Source organism: Platichthys flesus, chromosome 3 (assembly GCF_949316205.1).
Source record: "Platichthys flesus chromosome 3, fPlaFle2.1, whole genome shotgun sequence".
NCBI lineage: Eukaryota > Metazoa > Chordata > Actinopteri > Pleuronectiformes > Pleuronectidae > Platichthys > Platichthys flesus.
The window spans coordinates 8068115-8083935 of NC_084947.1; the positions used below are offsets into that span (position 1 = coordinate 8068115).

The 15821-nt window shown below is 41.7% G+C and overlaps 1 protein-coding gene across 1 annotated transcript in view; it reads right to left on the reverse strand.

Annotated features, from left to right (window-relative positions):
- Positions 1-698: 698 nt before the first annotated feature.
- The window catches only part of commd10 (COMM domain containing 10), a 54914-nt gene continuing 39791 nt past the window's right edge, over positions 699-15821 (reverse strand). The window contains exons 6-7 of the mRNA XM_062381683.1: positions 1506-1565; positions 699-1202 (exon numbers count right to left, since the gene is read on the reverse strand). Coding sequence (XP_062237667.1) covers positions 1164-1202; positions 1506-1565 — 99 coding nt within the window. The 3' untranslated portion in view covers positions 699-1163. The remainder of the gene's footprint in view (positions 1203-1505; positions 1566-15821) is intronic.

The following is a 15821-nucleotide window of genomic DNA, read 5'->3' on the forward strand; positions in this document are numbered from 1 at the left end:
CATAGGAGCATAATAAACAGTGTCTTTTTGGTCTTTTACAGTTTTATATTGTTAGTATCTGTGAAGTTGCCAGATGCATGTTGGGTTCCCATAGAAAAGTGTCTGCTGACTCCATCCATGCAATAAGATGGAAGTGGAAGTATTATTGTTAATTGGTGAAGTGTGTATTAAAGCGTTGATGACCTCTCAGCATGTTGGGTGTTCCACAGTCTGCTGCCTGCCGAGGTTCGACACAAAGAGAAAAGTGCTGCCCCTCGGCCGTAGCTCTGAACTACGTGTACAACCACAGAAGAAGGATTTCTGACGCCTTCTGAACATCCAACAAGCGGCCCAGAGGGAATGTAAAGACCATCAGAGCAGAGGAGCGTTCCGCTGGAGAGTTCTTGGCCCTGATACGTTCTGTCTGGAGTTTCCATGTTCTCCAGGTATAGATTATGGAAGGATGAATAGATCTGATTTGGTTTTAAATCTATATTAAAAAAAACAGACGCACGCACACACAAACAACAACAAAATCACAAGAAAGAACAGCTGCACGAACAAGGACATATCCCTGCAACCATATACAAACACATACACACACACACACACACACACACACACACACACACACACACTCTGGAGGTACACTGTGCCCATCTGGTGAACCAACAGTCCAGGTTGGTCTTAATGAGAAATAATGAGCCTTCACTAAATAACAGCTTGGAAGGATTTCATCTCCAATTCAGATTTTATTAGAATGTTACAAAATACATTTCTGTTTCAAGTCTTTCACATCATTTCTTTTTACATCGCTGGCTATTGGCACACTTTAACTTCATACAACTCATTTGAAGAACAATTCATCATTGTGTTACTTATGGCAGGGTACAGACAAATGGTTTCCCCAACATCTCCTTGATGAAGAGATTGCATTTCAAAAAACATTTGAACACAGACCTGGATTGAATGGAGCTCAAAGGGGAAAGAGACTCCTGTCAACCCATTCTGACATTCTCTCTAATAAATTAGAGCAATAATGAAATCTCTAGGCTTCAAACAGCTGGCATCGCTGTCAGCAACAACACTAACAACATCTGTTTGTGTGTAAATGTGTGTGTGTGTGTGTGTGTGTGTGTGTGTATGTGTGTGGAAAGCGGGTGTCCTACAAAGAGCAGCAGGCATCAAGTCAAAGAATCCAACTGTCCTTGTACGATTTCAAGCTGAAAGAAGAGGAAAGAAATGTTAATTTGGAAAACAAGTGCACAAACACACACACACACACACACACACACACACACACACACACACACACACACACACACACACACACACACACAAATGAAAAAGGGAAAGTCAGACATTGAGGGGAAAATAATTATAATAAGTATGAGGCGGTTTCGCAGGCAGATGTATCTTGTCAGGAGATGTCTGCTAATTAGGATGAAATGAAATATGGAAGAAACACCACGATATACCTTTGATTTGCTCTTAAAGGCGACACCACACACACTAAAGAAACTAACCTTGTTGTAGAATTCAAGCAGCTCCTGGTGGTTAAACTCAACAAAGACATTTTCCTGGACCTGTAAAGAGAGAGAGAGAGAGAGAGAGAGAGAGAGAGAGAGAGAGAGAGAGAGAGAGAGAGAGAGAGAGAGAGAGAGAGAGAGAGAGAGAGAGAGAGAGAGAGAGAGAGAGAGAGAGAGAGAGAGAGAGAGAGAGAGGTTAATTCAGAGAGAGTCGGAGATGGATATGAGAGACTAACTTCTGAGGATAAAAACTCAGCGGTAAGAGCACACGCGTAACAGTCAGGACCGAGACGTATCCTGTCGGCTTCTTGTGCTTTCTATAAAAACCCTCATTAATTATTGCTGCTCTCTGGCCAGGACGTACTATCCTCTAAGTGTTCTCCATCTGAGTGAGTAAAAATACACACGGGGCAAAGTCATTGACCGCTAACACACGGCGGGGGAAACTCGTCGCTCCTTCTCCTTTGGGTTCGGATTCATTTCAAAGAAGTTGCTGCATCAGCTGCAACCATCGAAATATGAACACTGAACATAATTCTGAACAGTAGAATGTTTCAGCAGCGACATCACAACATAGGGTCTGTGTCCTTTGCAATGGTATGTTGATTACAGACCCCTCTTTATCCTTTCCTAAGTTAAATTAAAAAGATACACACTAACAACTTTCAATATCTGCTGAGATTTTATAAGATGCACTATGTGTGAAGGAGTAAAGACAATTGAGAAAATACTGCAAGTACTGCATGGTCTAAAGTCAGGGATTTAATCAAAATCAATGCAATGGAGCAATTTTAAGATTTATGAAGAATCGTGAACACTGCTCCTGTATTTTAGCTTCAAATCGGTTTTCAGTGAGGTGACACCAACATGAGTGACAGTTTCTTCTCAGACATTGTATACTGTATCAATATGTGCTTATACTTAGCGTCCCCTGGGAGACTTTTTTCTCTCTCTCTGAAAAGACTAATGGCCCCAGAAACTATCGAGAGGAAGCGAGGTTATGCAGAAAACTCATAAGAAACCAAGGGCAACCATCTCTGGACTATTATTATCCTCATCACTGTCACTCCATCAGAAACGAAAGGCTGAACAAAACCCCCAAGAGCGGGCATAATGGCCATCCACTTAATCAACACACATCATTGAGCAAATAGGTATAATATGTGAAATGCTTAGCACAGAATAAGGATGGGAGGTGACTCTTGATAACAGTGCTGAACTCCTGGAGCTGAGGAGGAGGAGGAGGGCAGAACAAGGCAGGAGGAAGAGGTATACAAAGAAAGACAGAAACAAACAAGTTAAAAAAGGAAATCTCTGCTGCGAGTCGCATGTAAACTGTCGCGTCGGCAGCTCTCCTCCCTGCAGTTCGGCGCTCGGAGACTAAAATGGGGCTTCGGGGCTCGAAGCGAACTGGTTGGCTGGTTGGATGCGTGGGTGGGTGGGTGGAAGGAGGTCATGTGTCACGGCAAATTAACAACAGAGATATTAATTAGAAGCAACGTTAAAAGTCAATATAGGAGGAGCGCGCAGAGGGAAAATGTTATCTCTTGTCAAAGCTGCGACTCCACAGCACGAGGAGAAGTAGGGCAGCCTTGAGCTGCAGCAGAGGAAAAAAGTGCTGCAAGGATAGTTTCTGCAAAACAGGTAATACAACAACGTATTCAAGGGCTGGTAGCAAGTGATCAGAAATGAAAACGAGAACATTAAAGTGGCTCCATGAGGTGATGAATAATTCTTTAGTATTGTTAGGAAATGTTTTAGGTTAAATGATGAATGTTGCCAGCACCTCTGATCTGATTTATGGATCGATCTCCAATGTGACAAACTCTACTACAGTAATGAAGAGAAACCAAGTGGTGCAGAACTCTGTCATTTACGTTAAAGGTCTGTAGCGAGCTGGGATCACGTCGAAAAAAAATAAAGAGACACTTGTCCTCCCACTGAGCAGAGGTGAGACAGAGGTGAGACAGAGGTGAGACAGGGGGCAACTGAAAATGCAGCTTCAATATATGTTGTCAATCAAAACCGAGCAAGAATAAAGAGATGAATACGAACCGAAGTGCTACACAACAGTGGAGGATGAAAGTTAGTTGGTGTGCGTTCGTGCTGATGTGAATGTTAAACTGACAGATTGTGTTTGAGGAGAATTTCCAGGCACTGCTGAGTGTGTGTGTGTGTGTGTGTGTGTGTGTGTGTGTTAGAAAGAAAAAACAGAGTTTGTGTCCTGGGAGCATATGCACAAGTGTTTGTGTGTATGTGTGTATCTGTGTTTGGCCCATCCCATTGTTCCTCAGGGTTGAGATTTTGCCAGGCAGTAACCCAACAAGGCTCTGACAGATCTGGGCTAACACTAATGGGGATAGGATGCATCATCCTCATCATCACAGCTCTATACTACCAGTCCGCACACACACAGACACACACACACACACACACACACACACACACATACACACACACACACACACACAAATACACACACACACGCACGTACACAAGACTTCTTATCCATCTCAGAGCCCAAATCCTGTGTGTCAGGCTACAGAAAACTGGATTAAAGCATGAAGATAATCATGAATTCACTTGCATGTTCTGTTCCATATGTTCCACTACAGGAGACTATAGTACAATATAGGCTACACACAGAGGGAGGTCCAAAAATGAGACGGAATAAACCAACAAAACATAACATGGTTAAATAAATAAATCTTTCAAACATATGTCATTACTCAAATGTGGGACAATATAGTTTGTTGCATCTCTTCTTACAAGAACCTTCCAACAAGCTCACTGAGGTAATTCCCTGGATGAGCTCATGTTCATTACTTAGAAGTAATGACTGGAAGGTTCTTTGAGAGAACACAACACAGAGGAATACGTCACGACTGACAGCTGAGACTCACTCCAGATTGGCCGAGCCTGTGTAACGGCCGGACCTCGACACCGCAGCTCCACACCACCATCAATACCGACCAACCCAAGATGGCAGCACCTGCATCCAGGGGGATTTAGCTTCAGTTTATGGTTTTGACCCATTGAACTTTGCGGGGACCTTTCCACATTACCAGTACCAGATCTCAGAAGTTTCACAGCTTGATACTAGACACAGCAGAAACTCCAAAAACAAAGTTGCAGAATAATGAACTACCCTTCAAGTAGAGTGGTGTGAACCTGAACGTGTGCACTCCCCCTGAAGCCCAGACGGGAACATCTGGTGTCATAGATTAACAACCTGTGAGTGCAGCGCTGGTGTTGGCAGGAGACCACTTTTATCAGCTTTCAGAGGTTTTTCTGTCTCTGACTGAACCATTCTGTGTTATTCCGATTGACATCAAAACAAACCATTCAACGAGCAGTGCTCTTCTCCCATCGTGCGGCTACAGGTGTCAGTAATGTCAGTTTACATAAGGCCATGGTGCACGGCACTGAGCTGTAGAATTCTCATACCACAAGAAACTGTGTGAATGGATCTTTTCGGATGCAAAAATGCACTTTTCATCAATTATTTGCGTCAGCACAACAAAGCAAAGTTTGGATTTGAAACACTTGTCAAAGCAGTGAAATTCTTTCTCTCCGCAGGGTGCTTCACAACGACTGAATTCCTTACCTCTCTGCATTAAAAGAAAAGATAGGCCGAGTAGGAATGAGTAAAGGGAGCCAGAGGGGGAGACAACACGGGAGATTGACAAAAACAAAGAGGGGAGGAGAGAAATAGAAAGAGACAAACGATAGAAATGAAAGGCAGCGTCGGAGCTGGAGGAAAGGAGAAACACGGTGACAGAGAAAAGAGCTTAAAGATTGAACATTTGCGATAACTCAAGAAAGTTGAAAGGAAAGCAAAGTCAACCTAAAGCATCTCAAACGCTGAAACTCAAAAGAATTCACCGTCACAAAGAATGTCTCTTATATCCAGAAATTTAACTTCAAACCTGATAAAACAACAAAGCTGTCGATAAGCTCACAGTGAGGCGGGGAAGGAGAGATGGAACAACACTGTCAGTGTGAAACTGCCTGCTGGGTAAAGCAGGCTTAAAATATGCATGAAAAAAGCACACAGCAGACACAGAGTGAAGCAAATCAGGCTCAAGTGTCGACAACAAGCGCAAATCAATCTTCAGCTAAGATGCAGTCAAACGAGGTGACCTTGTGTGAGAGTTTGTGTCCTGGAGGAACATAGAGAAGTTTACGAGTTGGTCTGTAAGTTTGCATTGATCAGGGCGTGGAAGGATTCAAAAATAACCGTCATTTGTATTATTATAAAATATTATTACACACTGTGTAAAGAACAGTTATTACAGTTTAGTAAGTTATCTACAGAGTTTTTTGTAAATACAGATACAAATACAAACCATTCAGTAGTAGGATGTGTACTTTTTGTATTTGTTAGATAGAATTCAATGTAATTTGACTAGTAGCACTGTTTTAAAAAATCTGTAATTTCCTGTTGTATTAATTTAATCACGATCTTTTATCCTATGGTCAGTAATTTAAGTCAAAGAAAAATATTTAAAAAAGTAAAAACACATTCTGGGGAATAACGTTTTACAGTGTACTTATGTGTTTTATGGGTTGTACACTTTATTCTGCCTATTTTTATTCTTACTCTCTTCACTCTCTCTTCTTTCATATCTCCTTCTTTTGACTTTTCTGGCTGTGAAGCACATTTTAATTTCCATGCACAAAGTTCCTGTATAAATATGTTTTTGCTTACTTGCATGTGGCAGATTATCATATTTTACTAGTCACTGCTGACTCCCTCTTTTAGTCTGAGGAGGCCATTTGTCCAGAGGGAGAGAAGCAGACTGTTAATAGCCCTCCATTAAGAAATCTGCTCTGATGTGGGCGCTTTGGTAAATATACAGGAGTAGGAGATAAACAATGTCCAGAATGAAAATTGAATGAATGAACACATCAATGATTACAGAGGTTTGTTTGTTATTGCCAAAGCCCAGGCTGTCAGGACCCCTGCTGTGCCCATGCAGTGGTCCCATGCAATGACTGGAAAGACTGTATACATCTCATGGAGCACATTGTCAGTCTGATCACGGGCCTCACCCAGCATGAGCAGGTTCATGTCAGTATGGCGGATGGTGCGAGGACCATGCCATGCTTACCCTCATCAGCTTCCTACCCGGCAAACACTGTCAAGTGTGTTTGTGGGAGCATCCAGCCAATCTAGAACATCACAGGAGGGAAGAAAAGCCAAGTCCCCTCAGTGCAGGACGAGTGTGCTTCTACGGTGCTGCCAATAGGTGCAGCATGTGGAGATCTTTTGACTTGGAGTTTGTTACTCTTTACAGAAATAATGACCCTCTCACATTTTGTCTGTGAAAGAAAAACACAAATAAAACAGGTCTAGATCCTATAGACTATGGATAAAACCTGGTTAAACCCACTTGACATCACAAATGTCAGGTTCCAGTTTGGTTTCAATTTCTCAGCACATGAATTGGATCCACTGAATTCTGGCAGTTCAGAATATTTCTAAATTAAAATTCAATTCCAGCTACACTGCTGTTCTCATCGTACACACACACCTAACTTGGCGTTCATCTTGTCAATGCCTCTGCCGCCGTGCATATGTAACGCTGCTTGTCGATTCGGCCCTTCAATCAGCCCAGCATCCACCTGCAGGTTCCTACGGGGGGGGGGGGGGGGGGGGGGGGTATTTACACATCACTCCTCATTAACTCTATTTAATCATGTCTGGGCGTGTGATGGGGTCGGAGCCTAGATGTCAAACTCTATTGACTGCGCCCTGCTGCTGTAATAAACATTTCAAATGTGAGTTGTCAGACTGAGATGCAGTTAATCCCCTGCTCACCTAAAACGAATAAATAAACTTTACCCGGGTTTGAGTGAATCATCCTGTTTTTTTTCTGCTCCTGTCAAAATGACACCGGAGCAGCGCGGTATTAAATCAGCCTCAAAAAGAGGGCGACTGTATTTTTTTCCGAGCTCAAGTGCTCCACAGAGAGAGAACATGAAAGGCTCTGTGTCACGTTGTGTGTCTTACAGTGGGTTTGTCCGGATGGAGCTCCTCGCCGCTGCCTGATCGTTTACTTTTGCCTGACGCAGAAATCTTGACAGTGAAAGACAGAAAGAAGAGGTGAAACGCAGAAGAGGCTGAGATACTGGATTTAGGCAAATCCATTTATCTCCCCCCCCCCCACACTCTCAATACATATTCATAACAATTACACCCTCCCCTTCTTGGCTGCTTTACTGCAATCTACACACAAACACACACACTCACGGACACACTCGTCTCTGTTTCATTGGCATCGCGACACGTCTTAATTGAAACAAAATCTGCTGCTACGCTCTTATGTTGCCATGGGTACACACAACTCTACAAAAAGGGACTAATCTGGTTCATGAATTTGTCTTCATGCTTGAACTCTTGTCTGCCTGTTGTTCAGCTTACAAGCAACCACAGTCTATGTGTGGTGGCTGTCTGTCAGCCAGCTTGCATTACACGCATGTCTGTCTGTCTGTCCTCCTCTCCGTCTTTGTGCCAGCCCACATTCACAAGCGTCCCTGGCTGCCTGAGCTTTCTGCTTTGTGTCATCTTAGCGCAGGACGATCAGCAGGGGTTATATTTACTAAGATTTCAGTTTGAGCCCTCCATGGCAAAGCTTCAAGCTAAACTTAAAACACTATACTCTGCGACATGACTACTCAGATGGCCTGTCCCACTGCTCTCTAGTGTTGAACCAGTCTCAAAAGAAAGATGGGGACCGTGCTTTTGCTTTTTAGCTCACACACACACACACACACACACACACACACACACACACACACACACACACACACACACACACACACACACACACACACACACACACACACACACACACACACACACACACACACACACACACACACACACACACACACACACACACATAGCTCAGTGTAAACCACTTTTTGATCTTTTGAAAACCCACTTGTTTAAGTTGACAAGTTTGTTTGTTGTAGTTTTTGGTCCTTTTAGTGTTGAATATCCATTTCCATTTCATTTTCCGTTTTAATGCTGTGTACTTTTATGCATTTTGTATTAATAACTGTGAAGCACTTTTTAACTGCTGTTTTGAAAAGTGCTACATAAAAAATGTTCAATAAAATAAAGTTTATGATCATTTTTACGAGGACGCGGAGTGGTGTCACTGAGCGAGCACTCGGCTGACGGAGGAAATAAAACTGCCAGATAATCTATTTCAAAAAGAGGGAGAAATCAACTGGCACTGCATCATCACTGACTTATCTTTTTGAATCAGAGATGAAAATAAGCTTACAGTGATGAGAAACCACGTATCTGTCACTCATATGTAAAAGGAACATCTTAATGACACATTAAGCCCATGTTCTGTTTAGTGTAATTAAATTTGTGAGCTGCTCAGTCGTCTGTCACAACAGACTCTCTGACGAAGCTGTGCTGTCTAAACACACTCTTTTAACTGCTCAATTAAGATTTTTGTTGTCTGCGTCAGTTCTACATGTGTCCTGTCGCCTCCTTCTATGTCCTGTCTCCGTCCATCTGTCTGTACGTCATCAGCACTGCTGAGGTGAGCCGAGCTTACAGCCACATGACTCACTGTCAGGGGGCAAAGCAGATTGAGGGAATTGGAGACAGGTTAAAGGTTCAGCTGAGGAAAACACTGATATGGAGTTGGTCTCAAAAATATACCAAGCTTGACTAATGTCTTTCTACTCACACTGACCAAACTTAATGTAGTATACTGTATTTTTATATGTCCAATAAGTTCTCTAAGTACACTTTAAAAACAAGAAGGGGTTCGTATAATAAGGTAATTACATTATGTCCCCCAAAACATTCAAAATGTCATGATCTATTAGAAGCAGCATTTCTCATACTCAGGCATACGACTGGGTATTCCCTTAGCCTGATAGCTCCCAGGCTGTGATGAGTGTGGGTATGTACAGTACCTTATAGCATTTGTACTTTTGTGCAATTTGTGATTAATTTGCAAGTTATACTGATATTAAACCAAGTGTTTTTAAATCTTCCCCTGTGTGAGATTTATCTTACTTTCATAGTTATTGACGTAAGTACAACCAATCTAAACTGTAATCTTTACCAACTAATTTTAATAATTATTTTTTATGGTGATTAAATAGGGATTTCAAATGTTTTGCATTTTATTAAAGTTCAGTGAGTTCCACCAAATCTCAACCTGCCTTTTTATGTTCTCCAGGAGACACAACACTTTGATATTAATAATTTTCTGATTAAACCAATGTTCCCTTAACTTCCCTGAAGGCCCAATTAACCCAATCATACCACAGGAAAAAAATGAAATGGAAAACCTGGCAAACTTCATCTGCTGATGGAGATCATGTGATATTACCAAAAGCCCCCGAAGAGCCAAATGAAGCTTCAGCTGAAATTATCTAGGCTTTTCCCAGAATGTTTTGCCACCTTCCAGAGAACAGAAATGAACAAACAGCAACTTTAACTTAAAGTGTAGATGGAGAGAGCATTAGTAACAGCCAGTTTTCCAATAGAGAGAAATGTACCTTTTGTTGTCTGTGGAAGCTCAAGGCAGTAAAAATATACTTTATTTTCTCTGCATCATTTATTGTGGTTTAACCACGTCGGATTAACATGATGGAGAGTCTGGAACCTTTGACTTGTTTTCACAAAGTTAAACAGAGAAGCCGAACAACTTCTCGTCACTTAATGTAAAGTGGATTTATAACAATGAACAACTGGCCCCAAAGGTTAATGAATACCTGCAATCATTTTCTTTTAATTAACCCAGCCTCAGTGTCCCTCTGCTACATGTCAATCTTATAAAATATACTACGGCCAGTAGCTTTCCACACAACTGTAAAGTGCCAGTCAACAACAACAAGTAAAAATCAATAGTTCAAAAAAGCAGACCATGTTTAATCTTCCCATGACCCTATGATCCCAGAGTCGTTCAGAAAAAACAGCCTGTAGACGCCACACATGCTCTGTGCACTGACGCTGAAAGGGAGGCACCAAGAACTGGTGTCCGCATCCACAATCCACAAAGCGCCCTGCAGCCATCGCACAGTGACAGACTTGGAACCTCAAAACGTCAGCCATTCACTAAAAGCCTGTCGACTACAACAAATAAGAGCTGTCAAATCCAAACACTAGAAACTGCCAATCACCACTGGTATTTATAACGGAAGTAAGCAAGAGCTAGATGTGTGTGCGCAGACTGCGCACTTGAAAAAAGCCCACACAAATACTCACAAATATATAAAAGAGGAGAGGAGAGGAGAGGAGAGGAGAGGAGAGGAGAGGAGAGGAGAGAGGAAAATATCAGACATATGACATACAAGTGATTACATGGTGGAAAAGCCTTCATGTACAGTAAGGGGCCTTCATTAGTGTGTAAAGGAGCCAACATGTCACTCAATGTTTCTAATTCCAATGATCTGGAGAAAACACCTGGGAATGAACTGGCCTAGAACATTCCATCAGTCTGAATATTTCATCGCGTTTTCATGAGACCTTTGATAATGCTCTCATTCTATCTAAACTCTGAAAACAGCGGGGAGTAAATAATGGCAGCGAGGAGAGGAGTGTGTGCTGCCACACCGGGGGGAGACAGTGGAAACTTTGAAAACAATCAAAAGAAGAACAAGGAAGACAAAACCAGAAACCAAACAGGGATTTTGATTTGTTTTGTGCTGAGACAGGAGCTGGGAGGAGGACCCCGGCTGCAGGCCTGACAGGATGCATTCCAGAAATCATGCCCGGACTAACACACACAAACAAACACGCACACTGCGTCTATACTGTACACGCTTGGGCACATTAGCATGCATGGGTGCAAAGGCCTGCACATCCAAAAACACACGTACCCTATAATCACGGTCAGAAGGGAGGTTTCGTGACACACGATCAAGAGTTCACACACATCCAAATAAAAAAACTAAAGAATTGCATGTGTGTGAATTTTCACTAACACATCAGTTCCAATCAGTATATTTATGTTTTGCATACAGTTATATTGATAATGTTTAGATTGGTATTTTCAAATCTGCTGTCATCTTATATAAAAATGTATCAACTACTGTATATGAACTAGAATTCATAGATTTTACTAATCTATTTAATCTTTATTCATTATTTTGATCCACCGGTTTGGTAACTTTTATTTTATTATTTAAACTGTTTAATTACTGGTCTTGAAGCCGTTTAGATGATTCTATCAACACAATGCTTTTCAGTCTTAATTTTACTCACTTGTGTTTATATATATATATATATATATATTATATATCTGATGCAACAGTATTAATAGCTTGAGGCATTTTTCACTTAAAACTGCCAACAAAGTTAGAAAGAAGTTTCATGACACATGGGAAACAAGAGCCGAAGTGCAGTCTGCAGATAATTAATATACAGTAGGTGTCCTGCTGCCTTCACAGGGCTGCAGGGAATTAATGACCTCAAGAGGCTTTTCCATACAGTACAAAGCAGCTGTGGACAACACAGGCTGCTCAGGATCGATATTAATCAATGCACACTACTTTACTGCTTTAGCTGTATGAAGTCTTATATATTTTAAGGAGATTAAGTGCCTGCAGAGTGACACAGCCTCAGAAACGTGTAGAGTGATAAAGGAGTTGACCCATAACCAAGAGGTGAATGTAGTAATTGAGTTCAAATGTCTCTACTGTGGGATCAATAAAGGATTACCTGATTTATTTATGTATTATTATCTTATCAATATGCTGTGATTTCAGTCACCCACCTTAGTTTGATAACTTTAACTCATTCTTTCGAATTGTTTACTTCATCTGTTACTTTTAGCCAACATCATCAACTGTTAATCCATTAGCTTATGTTTAGCTAAGTGACACTTGTTCATTAGTAATTTAGTCAGATACTTAAACTGTTAAATTTAAATTGTTAGCCTTCCTCAGCTATCTCAATTTGCCGATAACTTTCAGCCATCTTCACTGTTTCAATTCATTGCATTTAGCTAACTATTCAAACTGTTTATCTATTGCTTCTCACCGACCATTTTACCTGGGCTACTTCCTTGCTAACAATTTGTCATGAACTCTTGATTGCAACCTGCGATGTTCATTTTTTACACCTGACTCAGTTTGACGGGCAGCCTACACGGTATTAAATTTACTGGTCAATTACTTGACATTTCGTGTACCGCCTGGTGACTGCAGCCAGTTGGGAACCAACGCACAAACACACATAAATCACAAGCCTGTCGATGCATTTACCTCGACACTATGCTACCGGTCTGTGACCTCCAAACACACACCTTGCTGTTTCAACAATCATTCCCCTCAGGCTATGAATGAATGGGCATGAGAGGAGGTCTTCCCCTGTTTCCCTCTACCTGCTGAGGAAATTCTGTTTCCCTGTCCCTCTCTCATCTTCTCTTCTTCTCTCGTCGGCAAGATACATCGCCCTCTCTGGAAATAATCCCTCACTTAATCTCCGTAACTTGCCTCAACTCCTGTCTCCCCCTGCATTAAGTGGCACCTTGTTATAAACAGCCCATCAGTGAGCTGACTATCCGTAACCCGGCTGTGGACTGACATTTATTAAGACTCAGCTTTGCCTGAAGTCTCCTTGCCTCTGTCTGCATCCCCACATGAATACAGAGAACCAATTACAGGAACAACAGGGCATATGTCTACATGCTTCAGGAGGCAAGGCCACTAACCAAAACACATAACAGAGGCAGCAGACGGATGGAGGCATGGTGGTAGGAAGAGAAGCAGACCGAAAGAACAAGAGCGGTTTTGAATTTATCTCACCAATAGTGAAGTCTAGGAAAAGCTTCTTGGAGGAACCCAATGCTAAGGACACATTTTTGATTCTGTGGTTAAGGGTGCGGTAATACATGAGGACATAACACATTTTCTAAACAAACACCTTTACTTAAGACAGTAAATGCACGAGTTACCCTACACGAGTTACACTGCATGATCAAAATGTGCAGCAGCAGGGGGTAGCTACCAGGGCTAAACAAATAACCACCTTGATGGCGGGCTGAATAGGTCAACGGCTATTTTGCCTATTGGTTTTGTCTCTCAGGGATGAGGTCACCAATGTCCTGTCCATGCTCTCTGACGCTGTGTGTTTGTTCATTATTTGTTTGCATGCGTGTACCGTCCCAATCACAATCCACCACATCCTGTGTTGTGGTTAAGAGACAATGGGAACAGGGACAGGCTTCCACCAGAAGCGTATTCATACCGCTTCCACATCCGCCTCTTGAACCTTGCCATGCAAGACACATTGCGACGCTCACTGATGATGATCTGCATGTGAGAAATCCATTCACATATTAATCACTGGGAGACAGGAAGTCTTCTCCTAAGAAGAAAGAAACCCGTTTTAGGTATGAAATCAGTAACACCGCCGGCTTCCTGAGTCTGCTGGAGCAATTAATTTTTGTCTTTCATACAAAGGCCTCCGTTCTGGAAAAACTCCAAGTTGACTTAGGACAGAATTGTTATTAATAGAGCACAGATGTTTGCGTGAGGTATGTGGCCTGTGGCAAACAATCTATCAGCAGTGGAGCATTCAGAAGGTGAGAGACTGTTTACCAAAACATGTCACTCAGCTGTCACATTATCTCACCCATGACATGGAAGGAATTCTCTATTGTGGGCACCTGAGCTATTTACAGTCATTTTTATAAAGTAGCTAGAGTCATGACGCTCACAAAAGTGTCCCCTGAGAGTTGTTCTTAATGCTTCCAAAATCTTACCAAGTGGGAAAAAACGGTCCCTTCAGCCTTGTCTGCATCTGGAGTGAAAGACTTAATACAAAAATAAAGCTACTTTATGCTGTTTATCGGCTAAAGGATTAGCACCAGAGCTAACCACCTTGAAATAATGCATTGTTACTCTTCTGTTCTTCCCATTCTGCCAACATTAATGCCTCTTGTCTGATTTCTCGTCTTGAAATCAGACAAGTCTTGTCTGAATGCTACGTAACACATACAAATGCTACTGCTACTGTTCTTGCCTTTTTGGAAACTTGACTGCTTATTACCGCTGCCAAGGAAGTTATGTTTGGCAATGGTTGGTTTGATTGTTTGTTTGCTTGTAGGTCAGCAGGATTATGATTATAAAAATTGGTGACAGAACGGAGAAAGAGCCAAGAAAGAAGGACTTTCTTTAATATTGTGAGATTTTTACAGATTTCCCAGGAAATAATGCCTGGATCTTGATGAAAGATATTAAATCTGTAATTTGATTGAATTTAAGTGGACGGTTGGGTGATGGTGGAGATGTGTGACTTACTGAGTCCCATTCTAGTATTCACTATGGAGTAATGCAGAAAACCCTATATTAATAAAAATAACTATTTAATCTTGAATTAGAAGAGAAATTATTGATGCAGGGTTTGTGGTAAAGTCCTCTCGCACAGGGATAATCATCTACGTCACCTGATTACACCTCCTTTCCAGACTATATGGGCATTTAAAAAGTGTGCTTGATTGACAGCTCCCTCGTGCACCTATTTATACAGGTCTCATTAGCGTCAGTTAGCCTGATGAGAGGTCTAATACGCCACAGTAATTGAGAACACGTGTGTGTCTGTGGACGGCCTTTAACAGTGGGAAGGGAAACACTTTTCTCTCATCACTTCCTCGAGCTTGTTAAAAGGTACAACGGGCATAAACAAGGGAAAACAACAGTTCATTAGTGATGCTACACATGGGTGTGAAACTGGTTTCATTCAGACGGTTGATAGTAAATGATACGAATGTTTTTTTTAAATGAAACAAAATTCCATCCCTCACATACATTATCTACGCTGTTTATCCTTTAAAGGTCATGGAGGTGGTGGTTTGGGCCAATCCCAGCTGCTGTCAACCCTGAACAGGTCGCCAACCACTCACTCACATTCAAACAATAATAGACAATTAAAAAATCTCTAGCCCTAATCTGCATGCGTGGAAGTACCCACTCCACACAGAAGGACCCTGGGATTCAAACCAAAGAACATTCTTGCTTCTTGCCACTGTACCACCGTGCAGCTCTGATCAACAAATCAAAAATGATTAACAATGAGTTCTTTCTGACTTATAGCAGGAAAGCCACTGGTGTAACTTATAACATTAGTGATTGATCCATTCATAAACAGCACAACATATGGACCTTGGAACTGAGAAAATTAAATTGGATGCAGTGAGCATTAATGTTGGTACAGCTACAGCTTACAGGCAACATCATGTCAAAGTGTTTGCTATAAAGCTGGCCAAATGACGGTTATATTCTATATAGCGTGGTGAGAGGGGACAGAGAGAGGGACACAGGGAC